Source organism: Oreochromis aureus, linkage group 15 (genome assembly GCF_013358895.1).
Source record: "Oreochromis aureus strain Israel breed Guangdong linkage group 15, ZZ_aureus, whole genome shotgun sequence".
Taxonomy (NCBI): Eukaryota; Metazoa; Chordata; class Actinopteri; order Cichliformes; family Cichlidae; genus Oreochromis; species Oreochromis aureus.
This window is the reverse complement of record NC_052956.1, coordinates 21,431,220-21,445,001: the sequence shown is the minus strand read 5'-3', so window position 1 is coordinate 21,445,001 and position 13,782 is coordinate 21,431,220. Positions and strand designations below refer to the sequence as shown.

Below are 13,782 nucleotides of genomic sequence, written 5' to 3'. Positions count from 1 at the left end.
CCGGTGTCCCTGCAGGTTTTAGATGTGTCCTCGAACCAACACAGCTGATTTAAATGGCTAAATTAGCTCCTCAACATGTCCTGAAGTTCTCCAGAGGCCTGGTAACGAACTAATCATGTGATTCAGGTGTGTTGACCCAAGGTGAGATCTAAAACCTGCAGGGACACCGGCCCTCGTGGACTGAGATTGCCCACCCCTGGTTTAACAAGTGCCAGCTTTAAGGCCTGTGGTACATAGCTGATTATTAGAGATAGGTTGATCATATTTAAGATTGAAGCAATAATTAATGGCAGGACTTTTTTGAGCAGTCTTGTAGGAATGGGGTCTAAAAGACACTTTGATGGTTTGGAGGATCTTTCTGAAGTTAACTCAGAAAGATCAATTGGAGAAAATAAGTCTAAATGAATATCAATGGTACTGAAAGTAGCTGTAGATAATGTCACATCTGTGAGATGATTATGAGTAATTTTTTCTCTAATGGTTAAAATTTTATTTGTGAAGCAGCTCATGAATCAATCAATCATTACTAGTTAACGTTAAAGGAATGGTTAGCTCAACAGTGCTTTGACTGTCAGCCTGGCTACAGTGCTGAAGAGAAACCGAGAGTTGTTCTTATTTTCTTCAATCAAGGATGAATAGTAAGATGTTTTAGCTTTACAGACGGCTTTCTTATGAAGTAGTTTCTTATAAAGGCTTTCTTATAAAGCACCTTATAAAGCAGCAAACTGTCATCATCCCAACATTCATGCCGCATCCAGAAAAACAACTTGTAACCTTGTATGAGCACCATCCCATTTCTTTGGTTTGTTAATGGTGGAATAGAGGTCACTGGGATCAGTGGAAACTTCAGAGGTAGAGGAGGAAGCTTTCACAGTGATGTAAGTCACAGTGTTGCCACCATCATCATCATCAAATGACTATAAGAAAACATTATTTGTCATTAAAACCTTCCTTTCGTGTTCGGGTCAAATCTGACCGATTTACAACTTAAAACACTCATAAATATTGTGTTTTACATCTGATTGCCTCAAGGCCTCATGACATCCTCCACACTATGCACTTAAACATATAAAAGTGATGATCACCTCTTTCATTGAATTTTGAGTGTTTTAATCATCCTTGTTACATCTGTGGTGTTCCCGGTTGAAAGTGACCGAAATACAAAATGAATGGGAATCCACTCATTCACATTCAGCTTTATTGATGGATTTGCAATAGTTAAAAATAGGTGAAAAACATTTGTTTTGCAAAACTCTAAATTAGCTGATCACAATAAAAGAAACACAATAAAACAGCATATTTTATATAAGATAAGATAAGATAACCTTTATTAGTCCCACACGTGAGAAATTTATTTTGTCACAGCAGGAAGTGGACAGTGCAAAAGTTATGAAGCAAAAATTAGAATACAATAAGAATAAATACAGTACACAACTGTACAGAATAGAATAAAATAAAATAAAAATACTATATACAGTAGAATAAAATAGAATAAAATATACAATAAGATAAAAATAGAATACAAATGCTATATACAACTGAGTAAAAATACAACGATGCCAGAAAAGATTATTGCACATTAGTGTTATTGCACATTTGTGGATGTGTGTGTTTGATCAGTTAAAGTCTTTGTTGTGGGGTCTGACAGCAGTGGGGAGGAAAGACCTGCGAAATCTCTCCGTCCCACACCATGGGTGCCGCAGTCTCCCACTGAAGGAGCTGCTCAGTGCTATCTCCTGCATGGGGTGGGAGATGTTGTCCAACAGGGATGACAGCTTAGCCACCATTCTCCTGTCACTCACCACCTCCACTGGGTCCAGAGGGCATCCTAGAACAGAGCTGGCCCTTCGGATCAGCCTGTTCAGTCTCTTCCTGTCCCCGGCAGAGATGCTGCCACCCCAGCAGACCACGCCATAGAAGATGGCTGAGGCCACCACAGAGTCATAGAAGGTCTTATATGTGCAAAACACAAAAATGAACACATGTCTGTCGATATAATGATAAATAATCAGGTCACAGTTTACTCATCAGCCTGATAGCAGTTGGAAAATGGCTCTGTATCCTCCTCATGTAACAGAGGCCTTAACATCCAGCAGGCTGACAACAATACTCCATCAGCATTTTGCTATTGAGGGGTAAAAAATTGTTCTTTCACCACGCATCATAAGCATCCTGCTGCACTCTCTCCTTTCTCATCTGTCCAACATTTCTGTAGCCTCTGCACCAGTAGGTGGCAGTGTTGCACTGAAAAACAAAGGTTTATGAATTTATTTGTTAGGACATGACAGAGAGAGGCCATGACAGTAGCTCAGTGTGTTACCTGTAATTGTACATTAAAAAAAATCATTTGAATAACACTTCAATCTCCTCACCTTTAGTTTTTGTCTATGCATAAAGAAAGGTGACACCTGATTTTGGTACTCAAAAAAACGAAAAACAAAACTGGCATTGAAACATTTAAAATGAAAATGAAAAGGAACCAGTGACTGAATAAAAGTCTTTTTTTCTTGGTTTTTGTTAAAATCAGTCTACATTTGCAGTTTTTTTTCTTATACGTTTTTTTTTTTTGTCTTTTTTTCTCTCTGCTTTTTTACCTTCAATCAGCTTTTATTTACTCTTTCTTGTTATCACTCTCACGGGACTGGTTTAAAGAAGTTCACTCTTAACCAGCTTATTAGTTGTTCAAGCAATCTGCAGGATGCAGATTATATGAAAATTACAACCAGGACTCAACCATGAAGCTCCGCCTCCCATCACACACCAGAACAGTGACACAGGGTTGAAACTGAACAGCAGAGCTCACATAACATCTGCTTCTATCTTTTTAAATTCAGCAAAAAGAGAGCAAAGAGTTCAGTACAAACAGATCTGCTCAAACTAGTTTAAGTTTAATACTGAAGATGAAAGAACAGGAACTCAAACTGGAGAGAATAATCGAGACTAGCTTGTAGCATATTGTGGTTCAGGTGTGTGAGGAGTCAGAGAGAAACAGACCAAGAAAACAAACAAAAAAAAAACTTTTTAAAAAAATTCAAGTCATTTAAGTCTTTTACAGCCAAAACAAAGACAAATAGGTAAAGATAACATAAAAGTTATGAAATTGAAAACAACATTAGTTATTGTGTCACAAATAAACATAAAGAGTAAAACAATCAAATACATCAAAATAAATTTAAAGAGCAACAAAGCTGGCCTCCCCCTTCATGTCTGAAGCAGTTTACTTTGTCATAACCTGACTTCTCAGTCAACCTCCTGAATGCAACATCCTCAGTCTGAGAGTCTTTTCTTTATGTAACTGGACAAACTGTTTCAGACACACAGAGTTTAAGTTATTTTTAACTAGCTAACCAACTGCACATGAAAAAGATTTTGATTCTTAATATGTGATAAAAGCAAAATGTAAATGTTTTAAACATCAGTGGATTCATTTCTGTGATCAGTTGATGTTGAAGTTGTTGGTCAGTGGAGTCTGACAGAAGCAGAAGAGTCTCCAGTGTTTTCATAGTTCACTGTACCTTCATCCTCATCATTATGCACCTGTGGAAAACAACATAACACACCTTAGATTATCTCTCATATTCATACATTATGATACTTTTTCTGATATTTTCCATTTTGTGTTAATATTTTTGTTACATTTTTGAGATTTGTAAAGATAATGCAGTAGGTTCAAAACTGGTGCATGTTTGGTATGGTTGGAATGGTTATGTTTGGAAAATCAAACATTCCCCCCTTTTTTTATTATTGTGACCTGATCAATACCTCATTATGTCAGTAGATGGAGCTCTTCAAGCCCTTCAGCTCAGAAATAAATGTGAATATAGGTTAAATTATCTGAATTCATTTATTTTTTTTTTTTTTTTTTTGGGGGGTTTGGTAAGAATGCTTTAAATAACTTTATTTACTCTTGTTAGTGAAATGTATTTTTATTTGGAGAGTAATTGGGATTAATTTGATTTGTACTGTCTATATGAGTGAATGACTGAATTGTAGCTCAGAAATAAAAGAGCTCCGGCCTGAGCAAGACACTAGCTTCGGTGTCCTCTCTATTAATCCACAGTTTTTATATGAATGGCTTTGCAGTGCTCCCAGGCCTGTGTGTCACTTGCTGTCGGTCCAGATTTCCCCCTAACAGTAACAAAACTTAGAATAAATTGAGTGTTCAGACTCACAGTGTTTTCTTCAGTCTGTGTTTTGTTTCCTGAAATGACAAAAAAAAAATGCATACAGCAAACAGTAAAACTCAAAGCTTTTTATGTATAAAGTTTCATCTGTGATGTTCTCACCTTTAGTTTTTGTCCACATGTTGACTGTAACAGCAGATATTAAGAGTGCTGCTAAACCCACAGACACAAAGATGCATCTCAGCAAATACAGACAATCTAAAAATGATTAAAAACATTTTGGCTTCAACTTTTTGTTGAGTGCGAAACTCAAAAGATTTCAAATGTGATAAAAACAGTCAGTTTTCTAACATGTAGTGATAAGGTTTGAGTGTTTTTTTAGACTGTGGAGTTTCTACAGTATTCATTCTTATAAGTTAAATGTAATACTGAATTTTCCCACAAAGATTCAACTGTCAGTCTGACATTCAGAGAGAAATTCAGTCACTACCTCCTGCTGGATTATTTGATGTCTCTTCTAACGGTGTTGATGTTGTGGATTTTCTAGTTAATGATGTTTTTGTGGTAAACTCCACTGTTGTTGGTTGTGTTGTTGCCGGCTCTTCACAAAAAGAAATACAATAACAACATTAAAGACACCAAAAGTAAGAAAAGACTTGAAAGTAAGTGAACAACAACAGAGAGGAAACAGTGGTGAGATGTTTAACAGTCTAACAAGTCTCATTTTTGATGATGTCTCATGTCTGAGGATATGTTCTCTTTATCTTCATACAGACACTCAACTGTGAGTCTACAGTGTTCATATGTCAACACAGAGCTGTTCAAGATGCTTTATCATTGTTCTCATGTACATACACTGGTGAAGATGGAGATATTGTAAGAGAAAAGCAACAATAGAAAAATGAACTTCATCACTGTGATCATAATTATTGTGGTGTTTCAGTTTGTTGTTCTAACAGGACAGTTTGAGCTGAAAACATTAAGATGTAAATACTCACTGTTAATAACAGACAGATCAATAAAACAGTCTGGACCTTCTTGTGATCCTGTTGCTGTTTTGAACTGTCTGCAGGTGTAACGACCAACATCCTGATCTGTGACCTTCTTTATAACCAGAGAACAGTCTGCAGAAACACTCAGTCTGTCTGATTTACGTCTGACTTCTTTATTCTGCCCAAGGTTAAAGAGTTCTACTGAGCTGCTTGGATCACTGAAGAGCCAGGTAGTACTGTTACAGTTATGCTGACCTTGTATCACATTTTTACAAGGCAGAGTAACATCATGTCCACGTCCAGCTGTGACAGTTTGAACAGTTTGATGTTGCTCAGTTGTTCCTGTTGAGATAAAGAGAGAGAGAAATGTGAAACATCAAATATGTTATGAATATGAGTGTTATGTTTATAATGTGAAGTTTATTTTAAATACAACACAAGTTTAAGTTTCAACTTTAGTTTCCAAGAGTCAGCTCAAGTCAAAAAGTGAATCATGACTGTCTCAGTTAAAGGAAGAATAAGTAACACTTGTGATAATAATGCAGTTTATTAATTGAATGTGTTTCTATGTACACTTACCTTTAAACTGAAGCATCAGTATCAGTAATGAAGACATTTGAATCCATGTGAATGCAGCCATCGTGCTTCTCTGTCTCTCTCAGTCTCTGTTCTTGCTCTCACGTTCACAAATGAGACAGTCTCAGAGATGAATACAGCATCAACTTCCTGCTCACTTCCTCATAGTGACATCACTCCTTTTTTCTCCTCTTGCTGAATTAATCCAGTTCATAGTGTTTAAGCATCTGTATCTGTATCTCCCCTTCTCTTAATGTTGATATCAAATGATTAAAAGTTGTTTAAATATTCAATAACTTTTATATTTAATCTGTAATTATATATATATATATATATATTTATATTTTGTAGTTACCAAGTTCAATTTGTAGCATTCTAGCAGCAGCCTGATAAGAACACAGATGAGATGTGTTAGTGGTCAGAGACCTGCTGCTTCCTCATTGCACCTCTGAAGTCATTTATTTCTGAGAAGTGAAGGGGAAGTCTGAGAATGTGGGTACAACAGCAGCTCTGGAGCTTTCATGATGACCAGATGAACCTACAACAGATAAATGGTTAACACATCGATGAGGATTAGACTGACGTGTCTTTAGGTTTCCCATCATTTTCAACACATAGCAGATCATTTTATCTTGTTTTTTTGATGTAATTTCAATAATAGGCACTAATTCTGCTGCAAAACAAGCAATAATATTATTACATATATTTTCTGTTTATCTTTGGTTCAGTGTTATTATCATACAGCCAATACAAAGCGACATAATTAAAGATAAAATTAAAAAAATTGTAATATGGAGTATAAGATCAGTTACTGTCACTTTTACACACATTTAGTAGTAATCTCTCCACAGTTAAACCATCACTGTGGGACGATCACTACTGTTATGGTTCATGTGTTTGTATTTTTCCTAATATAGTGCAGTGTTAATTTATTTATATCAGCAAGTGAAATACTTGCTGTGGTGTGTCATGTGTGGGTCTGTACATTTAATATGTCACCTGACAACAATGCTGTCATTTCCTATTTCTTTTAAATGGTAAATGGCCTGTATTTATATAGCGCTTTAATAGTCCCTAAGGACCCCAAAGCGCTTTACACGTTCAGTCATCCACCCATTCACGCACACATTCAGACACTGGTGATGGCAAGCTACGTTGTAGCCACAGCCACCCTGGGGCGCACTGACAGAGGCGAGGCTGCCGGACACTGGCGCCACCGGGCCCTCTGACCACCACCAGTAGGCAACGGGTGAAGTGTCTTGCCCAAGAACACAACGACCAAGACTGTCCGAGCCGGGGCTCGAACCGGCAACCTTCTGATTACAAGGCGAACTCCCAACTCTTGAGCCACGATCGCCCCAAGTGATTTAAAAACCTTTTAAATAGATTTAATGAGTAAATATGCACAAGACCTCATACCACTGGCCAAAATCTGTAGATGACACTTACAGAACTAAACTAGAAGCAGCTTCTCTCCAGTAAGTTTCTGTGCGACTGTGGTTGTTTCAGGTTTATTCAAAACTTTTTGTTTATGATTTAAATTTTTCCTCACACCCCCTTTTTAGTACTTTTAGCAGTTACTGAATAGTTGCATTTACCTGAAGAAAAAAGTAATTATGTTCATATTTCTGGACGGAAATGAACACGAAAGACGGACTGACTTGTTAAAAAGCCTTTATTTCTGCTGATGAAATGTCCAAAATACAAAGTCCACTAAAAGAATAAACAGAGTTCAAAACCAACTGCGAAATCACAGGCAGGATAAGAAACATTAAGGCAAAGAGTGAAAGAACGACAACACTACTTATAAACGAGGGTATCATAATTACAGGAAGTGAACACGGCTGGTTGATGAAATGTAAGTGAAACTAATCAAAGACAATTTAAATAGTAAAACTAAACACAAAGACAATAAAACAGGAAGTGAGAACCATAACTAAATGTGGGAACAGACACATGAATGAACTTAACATAAGAAAATTGGCACAAGATGATATGACAGGAAACTCTAAGGGAACAAATTCAAGAGTAAAACTGAGACTAAACTATAACAAGAACTAAAGACCAAAGTACTCAATATTATGTTTATATAATGAATAAAGGCAGCAAACAAGACACATAATAAACTACTGTAAACTATGTCATTCAGTAACACAGATCATATTTACAGTGCACATACAGGTATGTTTATAAAGAAAGTTTAGTATGGACTAAAAAAGCTCAGAGTCTGTTGGCATCAGAGCTCTTAAAACAGTCACTGCTACTTGAGGAGTTTGGTTAATAACAACTACAACTACAACTAAAACAAAGTAATCAAACTGTAGAAAGTAAATCAACCAACTGCAGAGACTGTTTGAGTTTACTGAACTGAGACGCTACATGTTGTAACAGCTGAGATGAAGCAGTTTAATCAAAGCGTTCTGTGAAGGCATCAAATTAAAGATGAATATTTAGCTCTAATAATGTGCTTAAACTAAACAACAGTAATTTTCTTTTTAAAAACATGACAGGTGATGTGTATAACTTTATACCAGATATATTTTTCAAAGGGAAGAAAAAGGAAGTTACTCTATCAAACAAACATTCATCAGCATCAAGGAAAAACAGCACGCGACCTTTCATTAGCAACATACTGTTTCTTTGGTTTGTCCGTGGTGGAAGAGAGGTCGCTGGGATGAGTGGGAACTCCAGTGGGAAAGGAGGAAGCTTTCACAGTGATGTAAGTCACACTGTCGCTACCATCATCATCATCATGATCATCATCACCACCACATGACTATAAGTAAACATTATGTGTTATTAAATACATAAACCTGGCAGGAGCTTTAAAATCACAAACTTACTGCTAACATCATCTCTGTAAATATCAAAATCTTACCTGGTCTTTATTCTTGGTTTTCTTTGTGAAGCTAATGGAGATGTAGGAAACACCATCATCATCTTCAGCCTCCACAGTGAAGACAACATAATGACTGCTCAGTAATATGTGGATTTATAACAGGTGAGTTTCACATTTATTTAAGCAAATTCATTTTCAGCTTATCCTCATCACATCATGGCTCCTTCCTCTTCTCTGTTGAACTAGATATAATACTCAGTGTTACTTTGCACTGGGGGTAGTGTGTGATCTCACCGTCTCCTGACTGGTTCCTGGACCAGGCTCAGTGTCTGCAGGGTTTAAACTCAGTCCCTGCAAAAGTTTTGTGACCAAAATAATCATCAGACTCATCTCGCAGGAAAAAAACATCAGCTACAAATGAAAAATAAAGATGTAACAATTATGATAATAATGCAGTTTATTAATTGAATTTATTTTCTATGTACACTTACCTTTAAACTGAAGCATCAGTATCAGTAATGAAGACATTTGTATCCATGTGAATGCAGCCATCGTGCTTTCAATGTAATCTCACTTTGACCAATGAGACAGTCTCAGAGATGAATACAGCATCAACTTCCTGCTCACTTCCTCATAGTGACATCACTCCTTATGCTGAATGAATTCAGTTCATTGCTTTTAAGCATCATTACTTCCGTCTCTTTCTTAACATAGATATTAATTAAATGAGTGAAAAAAAAACACATCAAAATGCTTTAAGTTGATATTTAATGCATTTGCAGATTGCCTTGGTTTTTTTTTTTTTAAAGGACTGTACAACAGTGGAAAATGATCAGTAATAGAATAGAGGAAGTTAAATGTGTGAAGATAATTAGTTGACATGTGTCTATTATTGCAGCTCTTCTTGACAGTTTATTTTTGAAAACAGTTTTGATGGTGATGCTTGTCTGAACGTGAAAGAGATCAAAACTCTTTACACCATTGCAGATCACTTTGTTTTATTTTTTCATTTTTAATAAAATTTGAAATCATATAGTAGGAACATCCTGCGATAGACTGGCAACCTGTCCAGGGTGTGCCCTGCTTCTCGCCCAATTTTTTTTTCTGTTTATTTTTAGTTCATTCTTATTATAATTCAGGCAACACAAAGAGAAGTAGTTACAGAAAATACTGAAGTAATATGTAATATGGAGGATAACATCGATCTGTATTCATCTTTTGAAGTGAGCTCAACGCTCAAGAAGTACAAAGGAGGAGAGATAAAAATTAAAATACATAGATGACAAAATTAAAACAACCAGTGATTTTGACCTGTGTTGCATTTAATTGTAAAATTAAAAATCAGAAACTGCAGCTTTAAGATAAATAAAAGAAAAAAAGTGTGAATCTTAATCTGTGCTCAATTATTCTTAATGCAGCTGTAGTTTCATAATAATTTCAGTTTGCAGCATTCAGTTTTTTTCCTGATCTTTGGGACCGGATAAACAGATGCAGTGGGACTGTCAGACCACTGCATCTGACAATGCGCTCGAAGCTCAAAACGCAAATATACTGATTATGCAGAGTAACAGAAATAGTAAAATATTTCTGTTTTACCTCAGACACACAGCTACACGCTCTGACTGCTCTGACTCAGTTGACTCTGAAATTATTTCTTTGCCTTCTCAGATGAAGCCCCAGCTCTGCTAACAAGCGCTCAAACTGCCTCACTGACATCCTGGAATGTGGATGAATATGATGCAGCTTCAAGTTGTGGATAAAAACCACGAAAATCTCCCTGCTGCTGCCTGCGTGTGAGAACTGGATGAACTCAGACTCTCCATGTCATCCTTTTGTTGTTTAAAAACATGCAGACTAGCTCATCATCACTTCATTTATTTCACATTGCATTTTTTATTATGACTTTTTCGCAACAACCTATCGTGCTTGGTGTGTAATGTAATACTGTCATAGATGATGATGAGAATATGTTTAAGGCATTAAAAAAAATTTAAAATTAAGGAATGGAAAGATTTAGATCTACTAATGTGCTTAAGAAAACAACATGTAAGTTGTTTACTTAAAAACATCTCACATGACTTAATTCAGAAGCTAAATAAACTACCTTGTCTGTACTGACTTGAGTTAAGCTTTCAAAAAAGTGCTTACCTATATATTACACACAAATATTACATTTTAATTTGAAAAATGTAAAGAAATTTACAATTGAAACATTGATGCAGCATCAAGAAAAACAACATGCAGCCTTTCATGACCAACATACTATGTCTTTGGTTTGTTGATGGTGGAATAGAGGTCGCTGGAATCAGTGGAAACTCCAGCAGGTGGAGAGAAAGTCTTCACAGTGCTGTAGGTCATAGTCTCACCATCATCATCAACGCGAGGCTGTAAGAAAACATCGCAAAATTTTCTTAAAGACGAGACCTTTGAAAAGTCTGAACTTACTACTGACATAATTTCTATGAATATCAAAATCTTACCCGGTCTTTACTCTTGGTTTTCTTTGTGAAGCTGATGGAGGCGTAGGAAACTTCATCATCGGCTTCAGCCTGCACAGTGAAGACAACATTATGACTGCTCAGTAATATAAATTTAACCTGAAGAAAACTTAAATGACTACAGGAGGAACTGATTTAAGTTATTTGCCAGCTGAAGTTATGTCGCTGGTTTTTCCCTTTATCCTTTTCACTTTATGAACTGAAGTCAACACTAAAGGTGTAAAATGATTCTGTTATGGAGCAAAAAAAGGGCATTTGAGTATTTGAAGATTTGAACTCACAGTGTTGTCACTCTGTTGGGTTTTGTTTTCTGAAGAAGGGAAAACAATTCTTTAGCTTCCCCATTAAAAATCTCAGTTTTTTTTCTGTTTTTAATAATCATAAACTACAGAAATGTAAAACAAAACTGTATTCAACCATATATTTATTTTAAATATTTAAACTTCCTTATTTCCATTTATGATCAACTTTAATCTGTGAGTCTTCTCACCTTTAGTTTTCTTCCATATGATGATCACCACAACAACTAACAGTGCTGCTAAACCCACAGGAACGATGATAAACCATGACTGAACTGAAAATATTATTAATATAAGTTAAACATAATCCTGAATTTTCCCACAAAGATTCAACTGTCAGTCTGACATTCAGAGAGAAATTCAGTCACTACCTACTGATGGATTATTTGATGTCCCTTCTGACGTTGTTGATGATGTTTTTGTGGTGGACTTCACTGTTGTCGATTTAGTTGTTTTCACATCTTCACCTAAAGAAATGCAATAACAACATTAAAGACACCAACAGTAAGAAAAGACTTGAAAGTAAGTGAACAACAACAGAGAGGAAACAGTGGTGAGATGTTTAACAGTCTAACAAGTCTCATTTTTGATGATGTCTCATGTCTGAGGATATGTTCTCTTTATCTTCATACAGCCACTCAACTGTGAGTCTACAGTGTTCATATGTCAACACAGAGCTGTTCAAGATGCTTTATCATTGTTCTCATGTACATACACTGGTGAAGATGGAGATATTGTAAGAGAAAAGCAACAATAGAAAAATGAACTTCATCACTGTGATCATAATTATTGTGGTGTTTCAGTTTGTTGTTCTAACAGGACAGTTTGAGCTGAAAACATTAAGATGTAAATACTCACTGTTAATAACAGACAGATCAATAATAAAGTCTGGACCTTCTTGTGATCCTCCTCTTGTTTTGAACTGTCTGCAGGTGTAACGACCAACATCCTGATCTGTGACCTTCTTTATAACCAGAGAACAGTCTGCAGAAACACTCAGTCTGTCTGATTTACGTTTGGCTTCTTTATTCTGCCCAAATTCAAAGATTGATACTGTGCTGCTTGAATCACTGAAGAGCCAGGTAGTACTGATACAGTTATGCTGACCTTGTATCACATTTTTACAAGGCAGAGTAACATCATGTCCACGTCCAGCTGTGACAGTTTGATCAGTTTGATGTTGCTCAGTTGTTCCTGTTGAGAAAAAGAGAGAGAGAAATGTGAAACATCAAATATGTTATGAATATGAGTGTTATGTTTATAATGTGAAGTTTATTTTAAATACAACACAAGTTTAAGTTTCAACTTTAGTTTCCAAGAGTCAGCTAAAGTCAAAGGGTTAAAAGTACATCCTGACTGTCTCAGTTAAAGGAAGAATACATAAATAACACTTTTGATAGTAATGCCGTTCATTAATTGAATGTGTTTCTATGTACACTTACCTTTAAACTGAAGCATCAGTATCAGTAATGAAGACATTTGAATCCATGTGAATGCAGCCATCGTGCTTCTCTGTCTCTCTCAGTCTCTGTTCTTGCTACTCAGAGATGAATACAGCATCAACTTCCTGCTCACTTCCTCATAGTGACATCAGTCTCTTTGTCTCCCCTGTGTCCAGAGGAATTAATTTATTTAAGTCAGCTTGATAACCTCCCTCTCTCTCTTATTGTAGATATTAAATGACTGAACAACTTTTAAACATTTTTACTTTTAGACTTCATGCAATTTGCATGAAAACTTGTCAACCTTTTCAAAGGACTGTACAGAAGTTGAAGATATCTTGATCAAAAATAGGAGAGAGGAAGTTAAAGGTGTGAAGACTGTTAGTAGAGATAAGTGTTTTCAGTACTTTAGCTCTTCTGTGCATATGGTTTATTATTAGAAAACAGTCTCATGATGATGTTTGTAGACACACATGAAAAGAGGTCAAAAGTCAGAAAACTCTTTCTACACCAGAAGCTCTGTTGATGTTAACAATAAAACATGGTGATACTACTACAGTGATCATTAGCATTAGCATTACCATTAGCAGCTAGAACCCAGGAGAAATGCATTAGTGCCCTGATACAGTGTGGCTCTTCGTTTCTTCTTAGAAGTGAAGGGGGAAGTGAGAATGTGGGTACAACAGCAGCAGAGCTCAGAGTTTAATACTGAAGATGAAAGAACAGGAAGTCAAACTGGAGACAATAATAACCACCAGCTTGTCCTGTGGTCTGAGGTTGAAGGATGATGTGTGTGAGGTATCAGAGACAGAGCTCCAAAAATCTAATGATACTGATCACAATTTTTTTTCTATTTATTCATTATTTAGTCTTACTGTCATACAGCCAAAATGAAGAGAAATAGTTATAGAAAACACTGAAATTGTAATCTGGAGAATAACGTTGGTTACTGTTGTCAGGGTTCCTGTCATGGTCTCCGTGTTTCCCTGGCTGACCTAGGTTGCAGGCCACA

At 36.2% G+C, this 13,782-nt stretch overlaps 1 protein-coding gene across 2 annotated transcripts; it reads right to left on the bottom strand.

The window, feature by feature from the left end:
- Positions 1-10,409: 10,409 nt before the first annotated feature.
- LOC120433256 lies at positions 10,410-12,987 on the bottom strand. Of its 2 annotated transcripts, XM_039599246.1 has the most exons (8): positions 12,771-12,987; positions 12,436-12,522; positions 12,187-12,312; positions 11,700-11,795; positions 11,520-11,603; positions 11,311-11,339; positions 11,012-11,080; positions 10,410-10,916 (listed from the first exon to the last, which is right to left on the bottom strand). In XM_039599246.1, the coding sequence occupies exons 1-8, from the start codon at positions 12,829-12,831 to the stop codon at positions 10,794-10,796; spliced, it is 675 nt and encodes a 224-aa protein (XP_039455180.1). In that variant the 5' UTR covers positions 12,832-12,987; the 3' UTR covers positions 10,410-10,793. The 2 variants fall into 2 exon arrangements, with proteins under 2 accessions (XP_039455180.1, XP_039455179.1); XM_039599245.1 differs by having other exon boundaries at positions 12,187-12,522.
- Positions 12,988-13,782: the final 795 nt, after the last annotated feature.

Excerpts from the sequence above, each read along its gene's own strand:
- LOC120433256 (XM_039599245.1), bottom strand. The coding sequence starts at position 12,831 with ATGGCTGCATTCACATGGATTCAAATGTCTTCATTACTGATACTGATG. Across the intron at positions 12,523-12,770 it reads ACTGATGCTTCAGTTTAAAG|GAACAACTGAGCAACATCAA; the intron begins GTAAGTGTACAT and ends TTTTCTCAACAG. Across the intron at positions 11,796-12,186 it reads TGATCTGTCTGTTATTAACA|GTGAAGATGTGAAAACAACT; the intron begins GTGAGTATTTAC and ends GCATTTCTTTAG.